This window comes from Elephantulus edwardii, unplaced genomic scaffold, assembly GCF_000299155.1.
Source record: "Elephantulus edwardii isolate Elephantulus edwardi_28Jun2011 unplaced genomic scaffold, EleEdw1.0 scaffold00028, whole genome shotgun sequence".
Taxonomy (NCBI): domain Eukaryota; kingdom Metazoa; phylum Chordata; class Mammalia; order Macroscelidea; family Macroscelididae; genus Elephantulus; species Elephantulus edwardii.
The window spans coordinates 17,800,406-17,814,184 of NW_006399778.1; the positions used below are offsets into that span (position 1 = coordinate 17,800,406).

At 40.6% G+C, this 13,779-nt stretch overlaps 1 protein-coding gene across 1 annotated transcript in view; it reads left to right on the top strand.

Annotated features, from left to right (window-relative positions):
• Positions 1-13,779, top strand: part of FBXO42 (F-box protein 42) — a 185,657-nt gene that overhangs the window by 106,010 nt on the left and 65,868 nt on the right. The window contains exon 4 of the mRNA XM_006883613.1: positions 931-1,065. Within this exon, the coding sequence (XP_006883675.1) occupies positions 931-1,065 (135 nt within the window). The remainder of the gene's footprint in view (positions 1-930; positions 1,066-13,779) is intronic.

The following is a 13,779-nucleotide window of genomic DNA, read 5'->3' on the forward strand; positions in this document are numbered from 1 at the left end:
GTCAATACTTTTTGTACCAGCAGCGAGGAAATTAAAGGACGCATTGCATTGGCCAAGTCTGCTGTCAGAGACCTCTCCAACGTACTGAAGATCAATGAGACTCAATCTGGAGACTAAGGTGTGCCTGATACAGGCCATAGTCTTTGCAGTTACTTGCTATGTATCAGAGAGCTGGACAATGACTAGGGATGATAGAAGGAGAATTGATGCCTTTCAGCTTTGGTGCTGGAGAAGAGTATTGAATATACCATGGACTGCCAGGAGAACAAACAAGTTTGTCCTGGAGAGGGTGAAGCCAGGCTGCTCCTTGGTGGCAAGTATTCTGAAGCTTTGTCTGACATACTTTGGACATGTTGCAAGGCGGGCTCAGTCCTTGGAGAAAGGCATCATGCTTGGGAGGGTGGAGGGACAGCACAGGAGAGAAGGCCCTCAATGAGATGGATTGATTCAGTCACTGGTGTAATAGGGATAGGTGTGTCGGAGACAGTAAGATTGGCAAGAGTTTTGGGCTGTTGTACATAGGGTCATTCATTATGAGTCACAGGCGAGTTGATGGCACATAACAGCAACAACAAAGTGTAATATCTAAATACCTAAAGTCAGAAGGTTGATTATAGAGATTTGGTACCTGCTAACAGGGATGCTGACTGTGAAAAAGTTGAGCTTTGAAGACTATAGGCATCTTAGCATAAAGGGAGTTATTTGAATGCAACATCCTTAAGTACAGATTTCCTTAGGTTTTTTTTTATAAACTGCAGGATATTTGCTTTTATCCAACCTATTAAGTAGGTTATAGAGTCGTTTCCTCATTAGGTCTTTATAATTGGTCAGTTAATAGTTTTCTTCCCTTTAAGGTTGAATTAGGGTGGAAGGAGAAAGAATTAAAGAGGTTTCAAAATTTGAGTTATCCATTTATTGTTTTCTTTCTAGGTGCATGTTATTATGATGCTAATCAGTCTATGTATGTATTTGGAGGCTGTACCCAGAGCAGCTGCAATGCAGCCTTCAATGACCTCTGGAGGCTTGACCTAAATAGCAAAGAGTGGATCCGACCTTTGGCTTCAGGTAAGATTTGAAATGCTGATCTTTGCCTGCTTACTGGATAAATTGCCTTGACATGGAAAAATCTATCTGGTCTTTTTTGGTACCTGTCATTTCTGCTGTGTGAGTGCTAAGGAGAATATGCTTATCTAAGCAAGGCCTTTGAATAGGAGGGGGACACTTTATATTTAGGTAACTATAGATATGGAGATATTACAATTAGTTTTAGTGCCTTGCTAAAATTGCTCTACTGCTCTGTGAATTCATTTGTATAGTTTTCTCACTCTTCCAATTGTGATACACTTTGGTATGAAGTTGAAACGAGCAGAAACACAGGGACGTGAGAACTATTCTTAACTGACAGAGCTATTGTCCTAGGGCTAAGATTTGTGAATATCTTTTGTTGTTGCCAGCTCACATATTTGAGGAGTGTATGAGACATGCCTTTGCGAGTTACTCTTAATAACTCAGGAGTGTGGGAAGATTCCAAAGAGGTGCATTCCTGCAAAATCCTTTTATGCCAGAATTCTGGCAAAAGGAAACTAGTTTATCTTCTTTTTTACCTAGCCTTTGTTGGTTGAAGGAGCAGGGATTCACTTACTTTTGCTTTTCATGAGGCAGGGCAATTTGAAAAGGTACAGTTACAAGATTGGAACTGTTTATGGTGGGATATAAAATACAGAGTATTCTGCTAGTTATGGTGACAGATTTTTACCAAAACTTTGTGCTTTTGTTCAGTCTCTCCAAGTTGGAACTCATGTAATTCAGTACTAAGATGTAGATTTTCCTTGGCCAGTTTCCTCATTTCCGTAGGGAAATAGCATGACTTATTGGAAAGGATATTGGCCTGCAAATGAAAGACGTAAGTTTCATTTCTTGAAATAATCTTTAATTGTGTATGTAACTATGAACACATTTCTTCACCTTTCTGGGAGAATTATGGAGTGGGACTAAATGATTCTATTTTTAAATAGAACAGTTATTTTTGCTTCTCTTCATTTTTATAGCCACTCCTGTGAGGGTGTAGACCAGGGCCTTAAGTAATTAGGAGAAAAAGCTACATTTTGTTTATCCTTATGCAATAGGCAAATATAAGCTAGTTTAAAGTGAGACCAGTTAAAAGGCAGTAATGTCCTATTTGTCCCTATACACTGTATTTGGAAAGAAATGATGATGACTTGGATTAGGATGTTAGCTGAGAAGAGAAATGAGAATAGAATTAGGAAATTTTTGATGGTTTGTTTAGGGAGCTCTGGTGGCCCAAGTCTTAGAGTTGCAGTGGTAACCCTAAGGCTGGGTCTTTCTGGTGTTTTGAATCCACCAGTAGTCCTTTGGGGGAAAAAATAGGCAATCTCCTCTCGTATATATTTTACAACCTGAGAAAAAACCAGTAGAGGTTCATCTGTGAGTTGATTCCAACTAAACTATGATGAGTGGAGCTGAGTTGGTGGGCTGAGTGTGCATGTGGAAGAGTCAAGAATGGCTGAAAATTTGGGAGGTTCAAGTCCAGAAATACCTTAGAAGAAAGGTCTGGAACTTTGCTTCTAAATTCGGCTCTTGGAAACTTTATGGAACATAAGCAATAGATAATAAATTAAGGATGGTTGGGTCTTCAGCCTGGGCATTCGAAAGGATGAAGTTTACATAACTGAGATGCGAAAGACTGTTGACAAGGGGTAGAAGAGATGAAAAGTTCAGTTTGAAATATTTCATATTTGAAATTCCTTTCCTCCAACTCTGCAATAACTTGGAGCGATCTCTAACTTCAGACTCCCCAGTCTCCTGATTTCCTGACTGCTAGTACCAGGTGTTAATTGTAGATCCAGGTAAGATGAAGCGGTTGACAGTTTCAGTCTCCTTTCCATCCATCACAATGCTACCTGTTGGTCCAGTGGTAAGAATCTTTGTCTTCTTGACACTGAGAGGCAATCTGTATTGAAGGCTATATTCTTTGATCCTCTGCAACAAGTACTTTAAGTACCCCTCACTTTCAGCAAACAAGGTTATGTAATCTGCATAACACAGGTTCTTGATGATTGTCTTTCCTATTTGATGCCAAACTCCTCTTCATAGAGCCCAGCTTCTCAATTTGCTCAGCATACAGATTGACTAAGCATGGAGAGAGAATACAGTACCAAGGCACTCCCTTCCTAATTTTTTTTAAAATATTTTTTTGTATTGGGAAAAACATATTGGGGGTACAAGGAGGTGAGGGTTGGGGGCAGAAGGGTGAGGATGGGCCAGGATGCAGTTGCAGAGCTGCACAGTTTGGTCAGTGGGGGGAGCAGGTGAAGAAAATTATGAGGGTCCAGTGGGGACCAGATGCTACAGAGGAATGACAAGCATTTTCCAATAGTAATTAAACCAACTGTCTTATTGATTTGGGAATTGGATGCCAACTCTCTGGCTTCTTCATGCTGAACAGGGGCGTAGATATAAAGGGGGGAAGGGAGGACGCTTTATCACCTTACTGGTGGTCTTGGGTTACAGCTGCTTGCCTTCTTGCTCCTGAGGGCCGTGACGGTTCGCCCCGAGCCGGGGGCCAAGCGCAGCCCGCCCCGGGCAGAAAGCCACGACGGCTCGCCCCGGGCAGGGGGCCGAGGGCAGCCCGCCCCGGGCAGAGGGCTGCGACGGCTGAAGTAGTCTTTTTTTAAAAAAGAAGAAGAAAATTGTGTGTGTGTGTGTACCGTCAAATTGGATCTGACTGGTACAGGAGACTGCCCCTCCTTCTCCAGCAGAGCATGAAGTAGAGTCTGGGGGGTTTTTTTGCCCCCCAGGTACCTGTCGGGGCCTGGGTTTCAGCTGTCCACACCACAGCAGTGGGCAACGAGCTTAAAGCCCCTGATGGCTCTGGGCGCTGACTCTCACCAGTGGCTATGGATGAAGTCACAGGCGATTTTCAGCCAGCACCGGTCCCTTCCTAATTTTAAAGCATGTAGTGTTCCTTTGCTCTGTCAGCATAACAGCCTCCTAGTCTAGATAAAAGATTTCACATGAGCACAATTTTTTTTTCTATAATTATATTTTATTAATTTCCATAAACATTTACAGAGATTTTGGGTTTCCATTCATTCACCGCTGCACCATTCTCTCTACCCTCCTCCCAGTTTGTTCTTGTCCAAATGCCACAGTGCTTGTCAAAGCCAGTTCTGATTAATCTTCTTTGTCAGTGTGTCCTTTGCCATTCCCTATCACTCCTCCCTGAGAGAGACTTCACCCTGAGTCATAAGGAAAAGGGGATGGCGTATTCTCTTAGCTACTTCCTGCTGAAAAGGGACGCTGTGGGTTTCAGGGTGAAGATCTTCTCTCACTACTCTAAAGGGCCCCTTTGGCAGTAGGAAGCACATAGACTATTATGGAGACTGATTTTGGAATTTAGATGTACTCTTATTGATTGTGCTTGGCCATACATGTTCATATCCTTGAAGATGTATCATGGGGGTGTTGCAACCTAGAAGACACAAATTTGACTAACAAGTTATAAGTACATGAGTCAAAAATTATGGAAAAGTAAAAGAAAAGATTCTTTCATTGTTCCACAAACCCCACCCCCAGGTCCCCTCCACCATGTAGCCCTCGCTCTAGACTCCTGTGATGACAGAAACACCCAGTTATATATCTCTTTTAAACAGTTCCCTCCCTCCTCCGCCTCAGTGCAGCACACATCATTGAACCCATCTTACTCAGTCTCTCCCCAACCCCAAGGACAGTCCCATTCTACAACAGTGGCATCATGTAATATTTGTCCCTTTGTGACTGGGATATTTCACTCAGCATAATGTTCTCCAGAGACATGAGCACAATTAAGTGCTCTGGGATTCTCATTCTTCTCAGTGATAACCATAATTTGTTATGATCCACACAGTCAAATGCCTTTATGTAGTCAAAACCACTTAGTAGACATTGTTCTGGTATTCTTTACTTTTAGCCAGGATCCATCTGGCATGAGGAATGATATCCCCGGTGCCACAGCCTCTTCTAAATACTGCTTGAAATTCTGACAGTTCCATATCTATATACTAGTCCAGCCATTTCTTAATGCTCTTCAGCAGAATTTTACTTGCATGTGATAGTAATGATAATTGTTCTGTAGTGTCCATGTTTTCTGTTGGATCCTTTCTTGGGAATTGGAACAAATATGGATGACTTCCAGCCTGTTGGCCAGACACCTGTCCTCCAAATACCCTGGCAGAGACTGGTGAGCACAAAAAGGACTGTATCTTAATTGAAATAAGTCTATTGGTATCCCATCGATTTCTGGGGCCTTATTTTTTGCCAATGCTTTCAATGCAGTTTCCACACCTCCTTCATTACCTTTGGCTCCTACTCTTAAGGTACTTCCTAAAATTTTTCAGTGCCACTGAGTTCTTTTTTTTTTTTTTTTTTTTGGTACATGTACCGTCAAATCAGATCTGACTGGTACAGGAGGAAATTGTCCCTCCTTCTCTGGCAGAGCATCTGGTAGATTCGAACCGTGTACCTTTGGGATTGCAGTACAGCTTCTTGCCACTAGGTCACCAGAGCTCCCCCACTCAGTTCTTTTTGATAAACTGTTCTGTGTATTCCCTCCATCTTCTTTTGCTGTTTTTTGGTTCATACACTATATTGCCCATAGCATCTTTCAGTATTGCAATTCGAGGCTTAAATTTGCTTTTCAGTTCTTTCAGCTTGAGAAATACAGAGCGAATTCCTCCCTTCTTATTCTCCAATTCCAGCTCTCTGCTCATTCCATTATAATACTTTTGTTGTTGTTGTTCTTGACACTCTAGTGCAATTTTTAGAATCTCTTCTGACATCCATTTTGGTTTTTTCTTTCTCCTCTGTCTTTGTAATTAAGTTTTACTTTCTTCATGGATGATATCCTTGATAACATTCTGTTGCTCATCTGGTCTTCAATCATTGGTGTTCATTGTTTCAAATTTATTTTTAAGATGATCTTGACATTCAGATGGAATAAATTCAAGATCCTATCTTGGTTCTTATGGATTTATTTTAATTGTCTTCAGACTCAATTTGAACTTGCACAGTAACAGCAATAATTGACGGTCTGATCTACAGTCAGTTTGAGGACTAAAATGCATCTGATCTGATTATTTGCTCTACATCTGAGACCTGGACCATGAATAAGGATGATAGAAGAATAATTGGAGCCTTTCAGCTGTGGTGTTGAAGAAGAGCACTGAACATCCCTGGATGGCCAAGAGAACAGACAAATATGTCTTGGAGAGAGTGCAGCCAGAGTGCTTTTTGGAGGCAAGAATGATGAGGTTTCACCTCATATACTTTGGACATGTTGCTAGGAGTGGCTGTTCCTTGGAGACGGACATGACACTTGGAAAGGTTGAGGACTGGTGAAGGAGAGGAAGGCCTTCAACCAGGTAAATTGACGTGGTCACTGTTGCAATGGGCTCTAGAGTATTAGGAAATGTGAGGATGGTACAGGATAAGACAGGCTTCAGATCTGCTGTTCATGGGGTCGTTATGAGCATCTAACAACAACAACATTTGGATATCCAAATAGAGATATTGAATAGATAATTCCTGTATGTATCTCAGGGCCCTTAGCACATAATGGATTTAAAGAAATGTGATTGAATGATATTACTAAGAGATTAACTAAAGATAGAGGAGCGTTCTAAGGACTAAGTCTAGGTACTTCCTGCATTTGGAGATGGGGGCGGGGGAGAGAGGATAAGAGATTAGAAAAGAATGAAAGCAGTACGAGAAAACCAGAAGACTTAACATCTTAGAAGCCACTGTACATGGAAAGTGCTTCCAGAAGAGGGAGGAAATAATCAACTATGTCACATGTAGCTAAGACTTGAAGTCATACTAGGAGTGTTGCTGTTATGATAGCATAAAAAAGAGCATTTTTTTAAAAATGAATGAAAAGAACAAAAGCCTATTTGGAATGGTTATAAAGGAATGGGAAGACTATAAAATGCAATGTACAAGCATGAAACTCATTGTCTATGAATGATAAAAATACTATTTTTTTAAAAAAAAATGAAAGAGGATTGGATACTGACTCTGTATTTTTGAGAAACTTTGCTGTAAAGGAGAGTAGAGAAATAAGGTGCTAAGTCTCTAGGGGAGGTTATAGACTTGAGAGGGTTTTTTTGTTTTAAAGATTCCAGATTTAATAGTATATTTATTACCTTCTAGAAGGCAAAATTGATTTAGAAGGAAAAAAATTGTTAGAATCACAATTGGGTCTGAACTGACTCATAGCTGACATGGGAGGAGATAGGCCCATCTTTCTGCCTTGGAGCTGCAATGCCCTGTAGTAGTGAGAAAAGGCAGGGTCTATATGTTAGGGGGAAAACGTTGATCTTTCATCTTTAAGAGCAAGAGGAAAGGCTGAGCATATGAATGCTTTACTGCTCAGATAATATAACTAATGATGGACTAGAACAGATGTCACTGAAAATCCTAACCAGTGATTATTAATATATAATTACAGTCTTTGCCAAGTGGTTCTAATAATTTTAATATTTTACTTTCTAGTAATGTATTTCCTCTCCTGCACGGAGAGGAAGGCCCTCTATGAGGTGGATTGATTTAGTGACTGGGATAATTGGGATGGGAGTGTCAGAGACAGTGCGATTGGCACAGGACAGAGCGGAGTTTAGGGCTGTTGTACATAGGGTCGCTATGAGTCGCAGGCGACTCGACGGCACATAACAACAACAAACAACAGTATTGTACAAAGTTGAAACTTTAATTCTTAGTCTGGCTTGTTTGACTAAGCCTGTGAACTCCAAAACAAATGAGCTCCTAAGGTGGGGACCTTGTATAATGTAATGTTTAAATTTTTTTTTAAGTGTATGTGCTATCAAGCCACTGTTTCTCAAATAAATTATCTTTTGTTCAAACAGAAACTAATTTTCAAGGTCTCTTTTCTATATTAGCATCTTAAGCTACACATATTTTGAGGGAATTTCTTGGTTTCATTTTTTTTATTAGTTTATGAGTGAATGTTTACAAATCATATTTGTATAGTCATTCTCTGATGTATTGTTTTATAACATTAATGACCATGACATTAATTAAGCCAGATTTCTTCTTGGAGGCTAGAATTTTGAAACTTTGTCTCATATACTTTACACATTTGGCCAGGAACGACTGGTCCTTACGAGAAGGACATCATGCTCTGAAAGGTGGAGAGACAGCGCAAGAGAGGGAGACCTTGGATAGGTGGTTTAATACGAGGACTAGGGCAGTGGAGGTAGTTGTGTCAGAGTCAGCGAGACTAGCTCAGGGCAGACTTCAGAGCTGTTGTATATAGGGTCTCTGTGAGTTGCAGGTGACTTGACAGCACATAACAACAAATGTTTGTAATCCCTTTGCATAGTCAGTGAAACACAGACATTCCTCTGGTACTCTTTGCTTTCAGCCAAGATCTACCCAATATTGGCAATAATGTCTGTGGTGCCATGGCTTCTTCTAAACCCAGTTGTATTTCTGGTAGTTCTCTGTTCCTGTCATTTTTGGAAAATCTTCAGCAGGATTTTACTTGGACGTGATATCAGTGATATTGTTCAGTGATTTCCACACTTTGTCGGTCACCTGTTTTTGGAATAAGAACAAATATGGATCTTTTCCAGTTAGTTGGCCAAGTAGTTGTCTCCAGTTTTCTTGACAAAACTTGGTTGGCACATCCAGGGCAGCATTTACCTGTTGCTGTATGTCAGCTGAGAGTCCATCAATTCCTGGACCTTATTTTTTTGCCAGTTCTTTCAGAGCAGCTTGAACTTCCTCCATCATCACCATTGCCTTTTGTTGTTTCATGAAATTGTTCTGTGTTAACCAGTTCTTTTTGGTATAGTGACTCACACTGTTTTTCACACCGGACCTGTCCCCTTTCCTTTACCAGTCCCTCCCTCCACCCATCATATTGTGCGACTGTTTATTGTAGAGTGTGTACAAGGATTGGGGGAGGGGAGCTTAAACATAGGGTCCTTCCATCTTTTAATGCTTTCCTAGCCCATTCAATATTCTGATCATAGCATCCTTAAGTATTGCAACTCAAGGCTTGAATTTGTTCTTCTGTCCTTCAATTTAAGAAATGCTGAGCAAGTTTAGCCCTTTTGCATTTCTGACTCCAGCTCTTTGCACATTTCATTATAATGCTTTGTCTTCCTGAGCTGCCCTTTTAAATCTTCTGTTCAGCACCTTAACGTCTTGACTGTTTTTCTTTGCTTTGGCTTCTTGGTGCTCTAGTGCAATATTTAGTCTCTATTGACATCCGTCTTGGTCTCTTCTTCCTCCTCTGTATTTGCAATGACTTTTTGTATTTTTTATAAATGATATTCTTGATATCCTCCCAAAGCTCACCTGGTCTTCATTCATTAGGGTTTAAAGCCTCAAACCTGTTCCTAAGATGATTTTTAAATTCAAGTGGGATAGACTTAGGGTCAATTGGCAGTACCATGATAGATGGAGAAGAGATGGAGATTGGTTACAATTTCAGCTTGCTCAGATCCGCAATCAAAACGCTTGGCACCAGCAGTCTAGAAATCAAAAGATGAACTGCACTGGGGAAATCAGCTGTCAGGAACCTCTCTAAAGTGCTAATACAATGTCAGTCTGGAGACAACGGTGCACCTGATCAAGCCCATGGTCTTCACAATTACTTGGTATGGATCAGAGAGCTGGACAATGACTAGGGATAACAAAAGAATTGATGTCTTTGAGTTGTGGTGCTGGAGATGAGTATTGAACATTCACTGACAAGAGAACAAAAAGTTCACTCGGGAGGGTGCAACCAGGCTGCACCCTGGAGTCAAGGATTTAGATGCTCCATCTCAGGGAACTCTGGTGGACTAGTGGCAAGAAGCTGCATTGCAGTCCCAGAGGTACGTGATTCAAATACCCCTGGTGCTCTGCTGGAGGAGGAGGGGCAATCTACTCCTGTTCCAGTCAGATCTGATTTGACAGTACACACACAAATAATAATAAATTTTTAAAAAAAATTTAAAAAAGAGGCTTCATCTCACATACTTTAGGCATGTGGCCAATAGGGACCAGTCCTTGAAGAAGGACATCTTGCTACAGCAATATTTACTGGATGGAAAGACAGAACAGGAGAGGAAGACCCTGGATGAGATGGATTGACTCAATGACTGAGATAATGTGGATAGGTGTGTCAGAGCCATTGAGACTGGCTCAGAATAGGGCAGAGTTCCAAACTTTTGTACATAGGATCACTGTGAATTGCCAGAGACTAGATGGCACATAACATCAACAAAAACAGTAACAACTAATCCCTTATTATGTATTGAGTTTCCCTTCACCCAGGTTACCTATTAATTTTAATTTCCTTCTCTCTCCCATCCCCTCTAAGATTGATTCTGTGTTTAAATTTTTCCTTGTTATAATAATAGTTTTAAACCATAGTTGTCCTTTTGTGACTGACTTATGTCACTTAGCATAGTTTGTTCTAGATTTAGCCATTTTGTATAACATTTCAAGAAGTTTTGATCATTTTTTCCAAACAAGCTCAGATTAATTGCTGTTGAGTCGGAACCCACTCAGTGTATTTTCAGAGGCTCTAAATGAGGTGGGAGGAAATTGTTCTTGTTTGTCCACGGAGCCCCTGGTGGATTCACAGCGCTGTCTTCAGGAAGCAGCACAGCCCTCTGTGGAGGACAGCACCAGAGCTGGGGAGTTTTGGGGATGTGATTTTTTTTAAAAATCACACATAATACCCCATTGTGTGAAAATCTCAAGTTTCTGTAGCCTTTCAGCTATTAATGTCCGAGAGTTGTTGTAAATATTGCTGTAGTAAAGACAAGTCACAGGTCTTCTTTGAGATTATCTAGTAGTGGGATTATTAAGTCAAATAGTATTTCTACTGAGTGTGTGTGAATTTACTTTAAATCAAGATTAAAGTTGGAGTGTTTTTCTGATTTTCAGAATTTCATTAATTTTAGCCTACATTCATTTTAAAAAGGGGAACAAATTTCAGTTTTAATACTCTTTTATAATTAGACTGATCTATAAATATCACGAGAGTCTATAAATGTTAGGTAAAGATTTAAAGCTCAGCCTGTCATCTCTGTTAACTAGTCCTTGGAGTGCAGTTTACTTTCCCACCACATTCTCCCCATAGAATGACTTTTCCCAAGGATTTTTTTTTTTAACTTTCCTGTTTTCTTCCCTTTTGGTTACACATACACTTTTAAGTGCTGGCTTGTGGTTCGCCTTTTGGTTTACAAAACTCCTTCAAGGACAGTAATACACAGTAGACTGCCGGAATAATGAACAAACCTATCTTGATGAAGTACAATCAGAATACTCCTTAAGAGTGAGGATGATGAGACTTTGTCTCTTGTACTTTGGACATGTTATCCTCAGAAGCCAGTCCCTGAAGAATTGACGCCTGGTAAAATAGCAGGTTAATGAAAATTAGTAAGACTGTCAGTGAGATGGATTGATGCATTGGCACAATGGTGGGCTTGATCAAAATAGCAGTTGTGAGGGTGGGGCAAGACCAGGCTTTGTTTCATTCTGTTGTCCATAGGGTCAGTCATGAGTTGGAAATGAGTAGATAACACCTAACAACAACAAAGTACAATCTAGACATCTGTTCCATTCCCAGCCCTGCCCCTTCTGAGCTACCTCCGCTCCTCACTTGTCAACATAATTTGATACCAAAGTTTAGAGGTCATTTCTTGAAAATCGGTGCTATGCAAAAAATGGTTAAAACCACATAACCTCGCACTTGTTATCCATACTGGGAATGTTGTTCCAGGACCCTGCTGAGTTCACCTACCATTACCACCTCCCTTCCCACATCACCTTAGACATCTTCAGCTCCCTCCACTTCCTGGAGAGGAGAGCCACCTAGTCTTCTAGAATCAGGATGGCCCAAATGCTGTCCTCTCCCTCTCTTGCCTTTGCTGTCTTTTCAGGATGAATGATCCTAGTTCATCTCCTTAATAAACCCAAAATGCCCTTGAAGCTTTTGTCAGGATCAGGGAACTTCCTGTCTATCAGTAGGAGGTTAGAGCTCCCTCCAAGGCTGTGCTTCTCAGGCCCAGCCTCTGCCCTTGAACTTAGATTATAGCTTCCTCTAGCACTCAGTCATTGACCTCAGCTCTGCCCAGGCAGATTCCCCACCTTTGCCTGTACCTACCTATGACGGGCCATTGAAGAAGTATAAGGGACTACACAGGTGTCAGTCCACTTACATGGGATTCCATGGATCTATGCCTTCAAGTGCCCTCTTTAACAGCTGTGTCTGACCACAGCCCAGTCCAGCTCAGTGCTAGGAGCTGGGACTATACCCTGGGTTCCCACCCATCCCTCACTCCAGGGGCATCTCTTTCTCTAGAAACCAGGCTGCTGCTGCCCTGAACTTAGGCCCTTATGAGTACACAGGTCCCACTGAGCATCATTCCATCTCTACAGGTCTCATTTCATCTTCTGCTTCACTCTGTGTCATACTCTTTGGGGAAACCTCTTCTCTCCTGGGTGGTGAAATGCTATGTGATATGAATATCCTCCCCACAGGCATGCAGAATCTTTTCAGTTAAAGATCCCATCAGGGCTTTATCTTGGCATTTGTTACTGCCAGATGTGTATCATTTATGTACAGAATACTTGGATAGTAGGTAGATAAATCAGGAGCTTTGATGGCATAGCGTGCTGCTACCCAAAGGCAGAGCTTCTGTGGTGGTTCAGATCTACCATACGATCCAAGGGAGCATGATTGACAGTATCCTTGCTTGCAGAGTAGACCCAAGAAGGGTCAGCTGCGAGTAGGTTCCAGCTCAACAACAATGAATTGAATGAGGAAGCAGATGTATTACTATTGCCATAAGTGTGAATAGCCAATAATATGCTAGTCTATAAGTGTATTTGATTCTTAATTTAATCCCTCTAAATTCTCTAAATCCCTTTAAAACCCTGTAATTTCTGGGGGGAGGGGTGGGCAGGGAGAAAAGTGCAACAATGAATGAATGGAAATCCAAAAACTCTGTAAACGTTCATAAAAATTAATAAAAAAATTAAAATTATTTAAAATACCTGTAATTTCTCTTCCTGTGGAAAAAAGGAAGAAGAGATGAGATCATTGTTCCTAAAAGTTGGACAGCAGATCACCTTTATCAAAATCATCTAGGAATCTTATGAAAAATATTAATTTCTCAGAAATAGAAAACTGAAATAGAAATAGACAACCATAGCAAACTGACTCACCTAATCAGAATCTCAGGGATAGGAATAGGAGGTGAATATACATTGGGAAAAGGAAGAAAAGATTTGCCAGTGGATTTTAAATTATAGCCAGATTTGGAAATCCTGGATTAGATAGTTTTTTTTATGTTTGCTGTTTTGTTTTCTGATTTTGTAATTTATGAACTCACTCAGTGTTATCAGTCTGTCAGATGGCTGTGATGTGCCAAACTGCACTCCTTAACTGCTGCTAAAGAATAAAGATTCCTCTCTGCTTTCTTCATTGATTTTAAAAGTAGCTATATTTTAAGATCTAGTTAGTCAGGAGAGGCCTATTCCCCCATGAAATGTGTGTAGACTTTAAGTTTTTAAATGGGGTGTTAATTGCCCCAAATTCTTCATATATACATCTACCTTTCATACCAACAATAAATTATTATTCTTATAGTCCCATTTCATATGAGGAGAGTATCTCTAGGAGATTTGAGCCAAAAATTGGGTCTTCGCCCTTGGTTTGATTTTTTTTTTTTAATATTAAATTTTATTAGTTTTAATGAA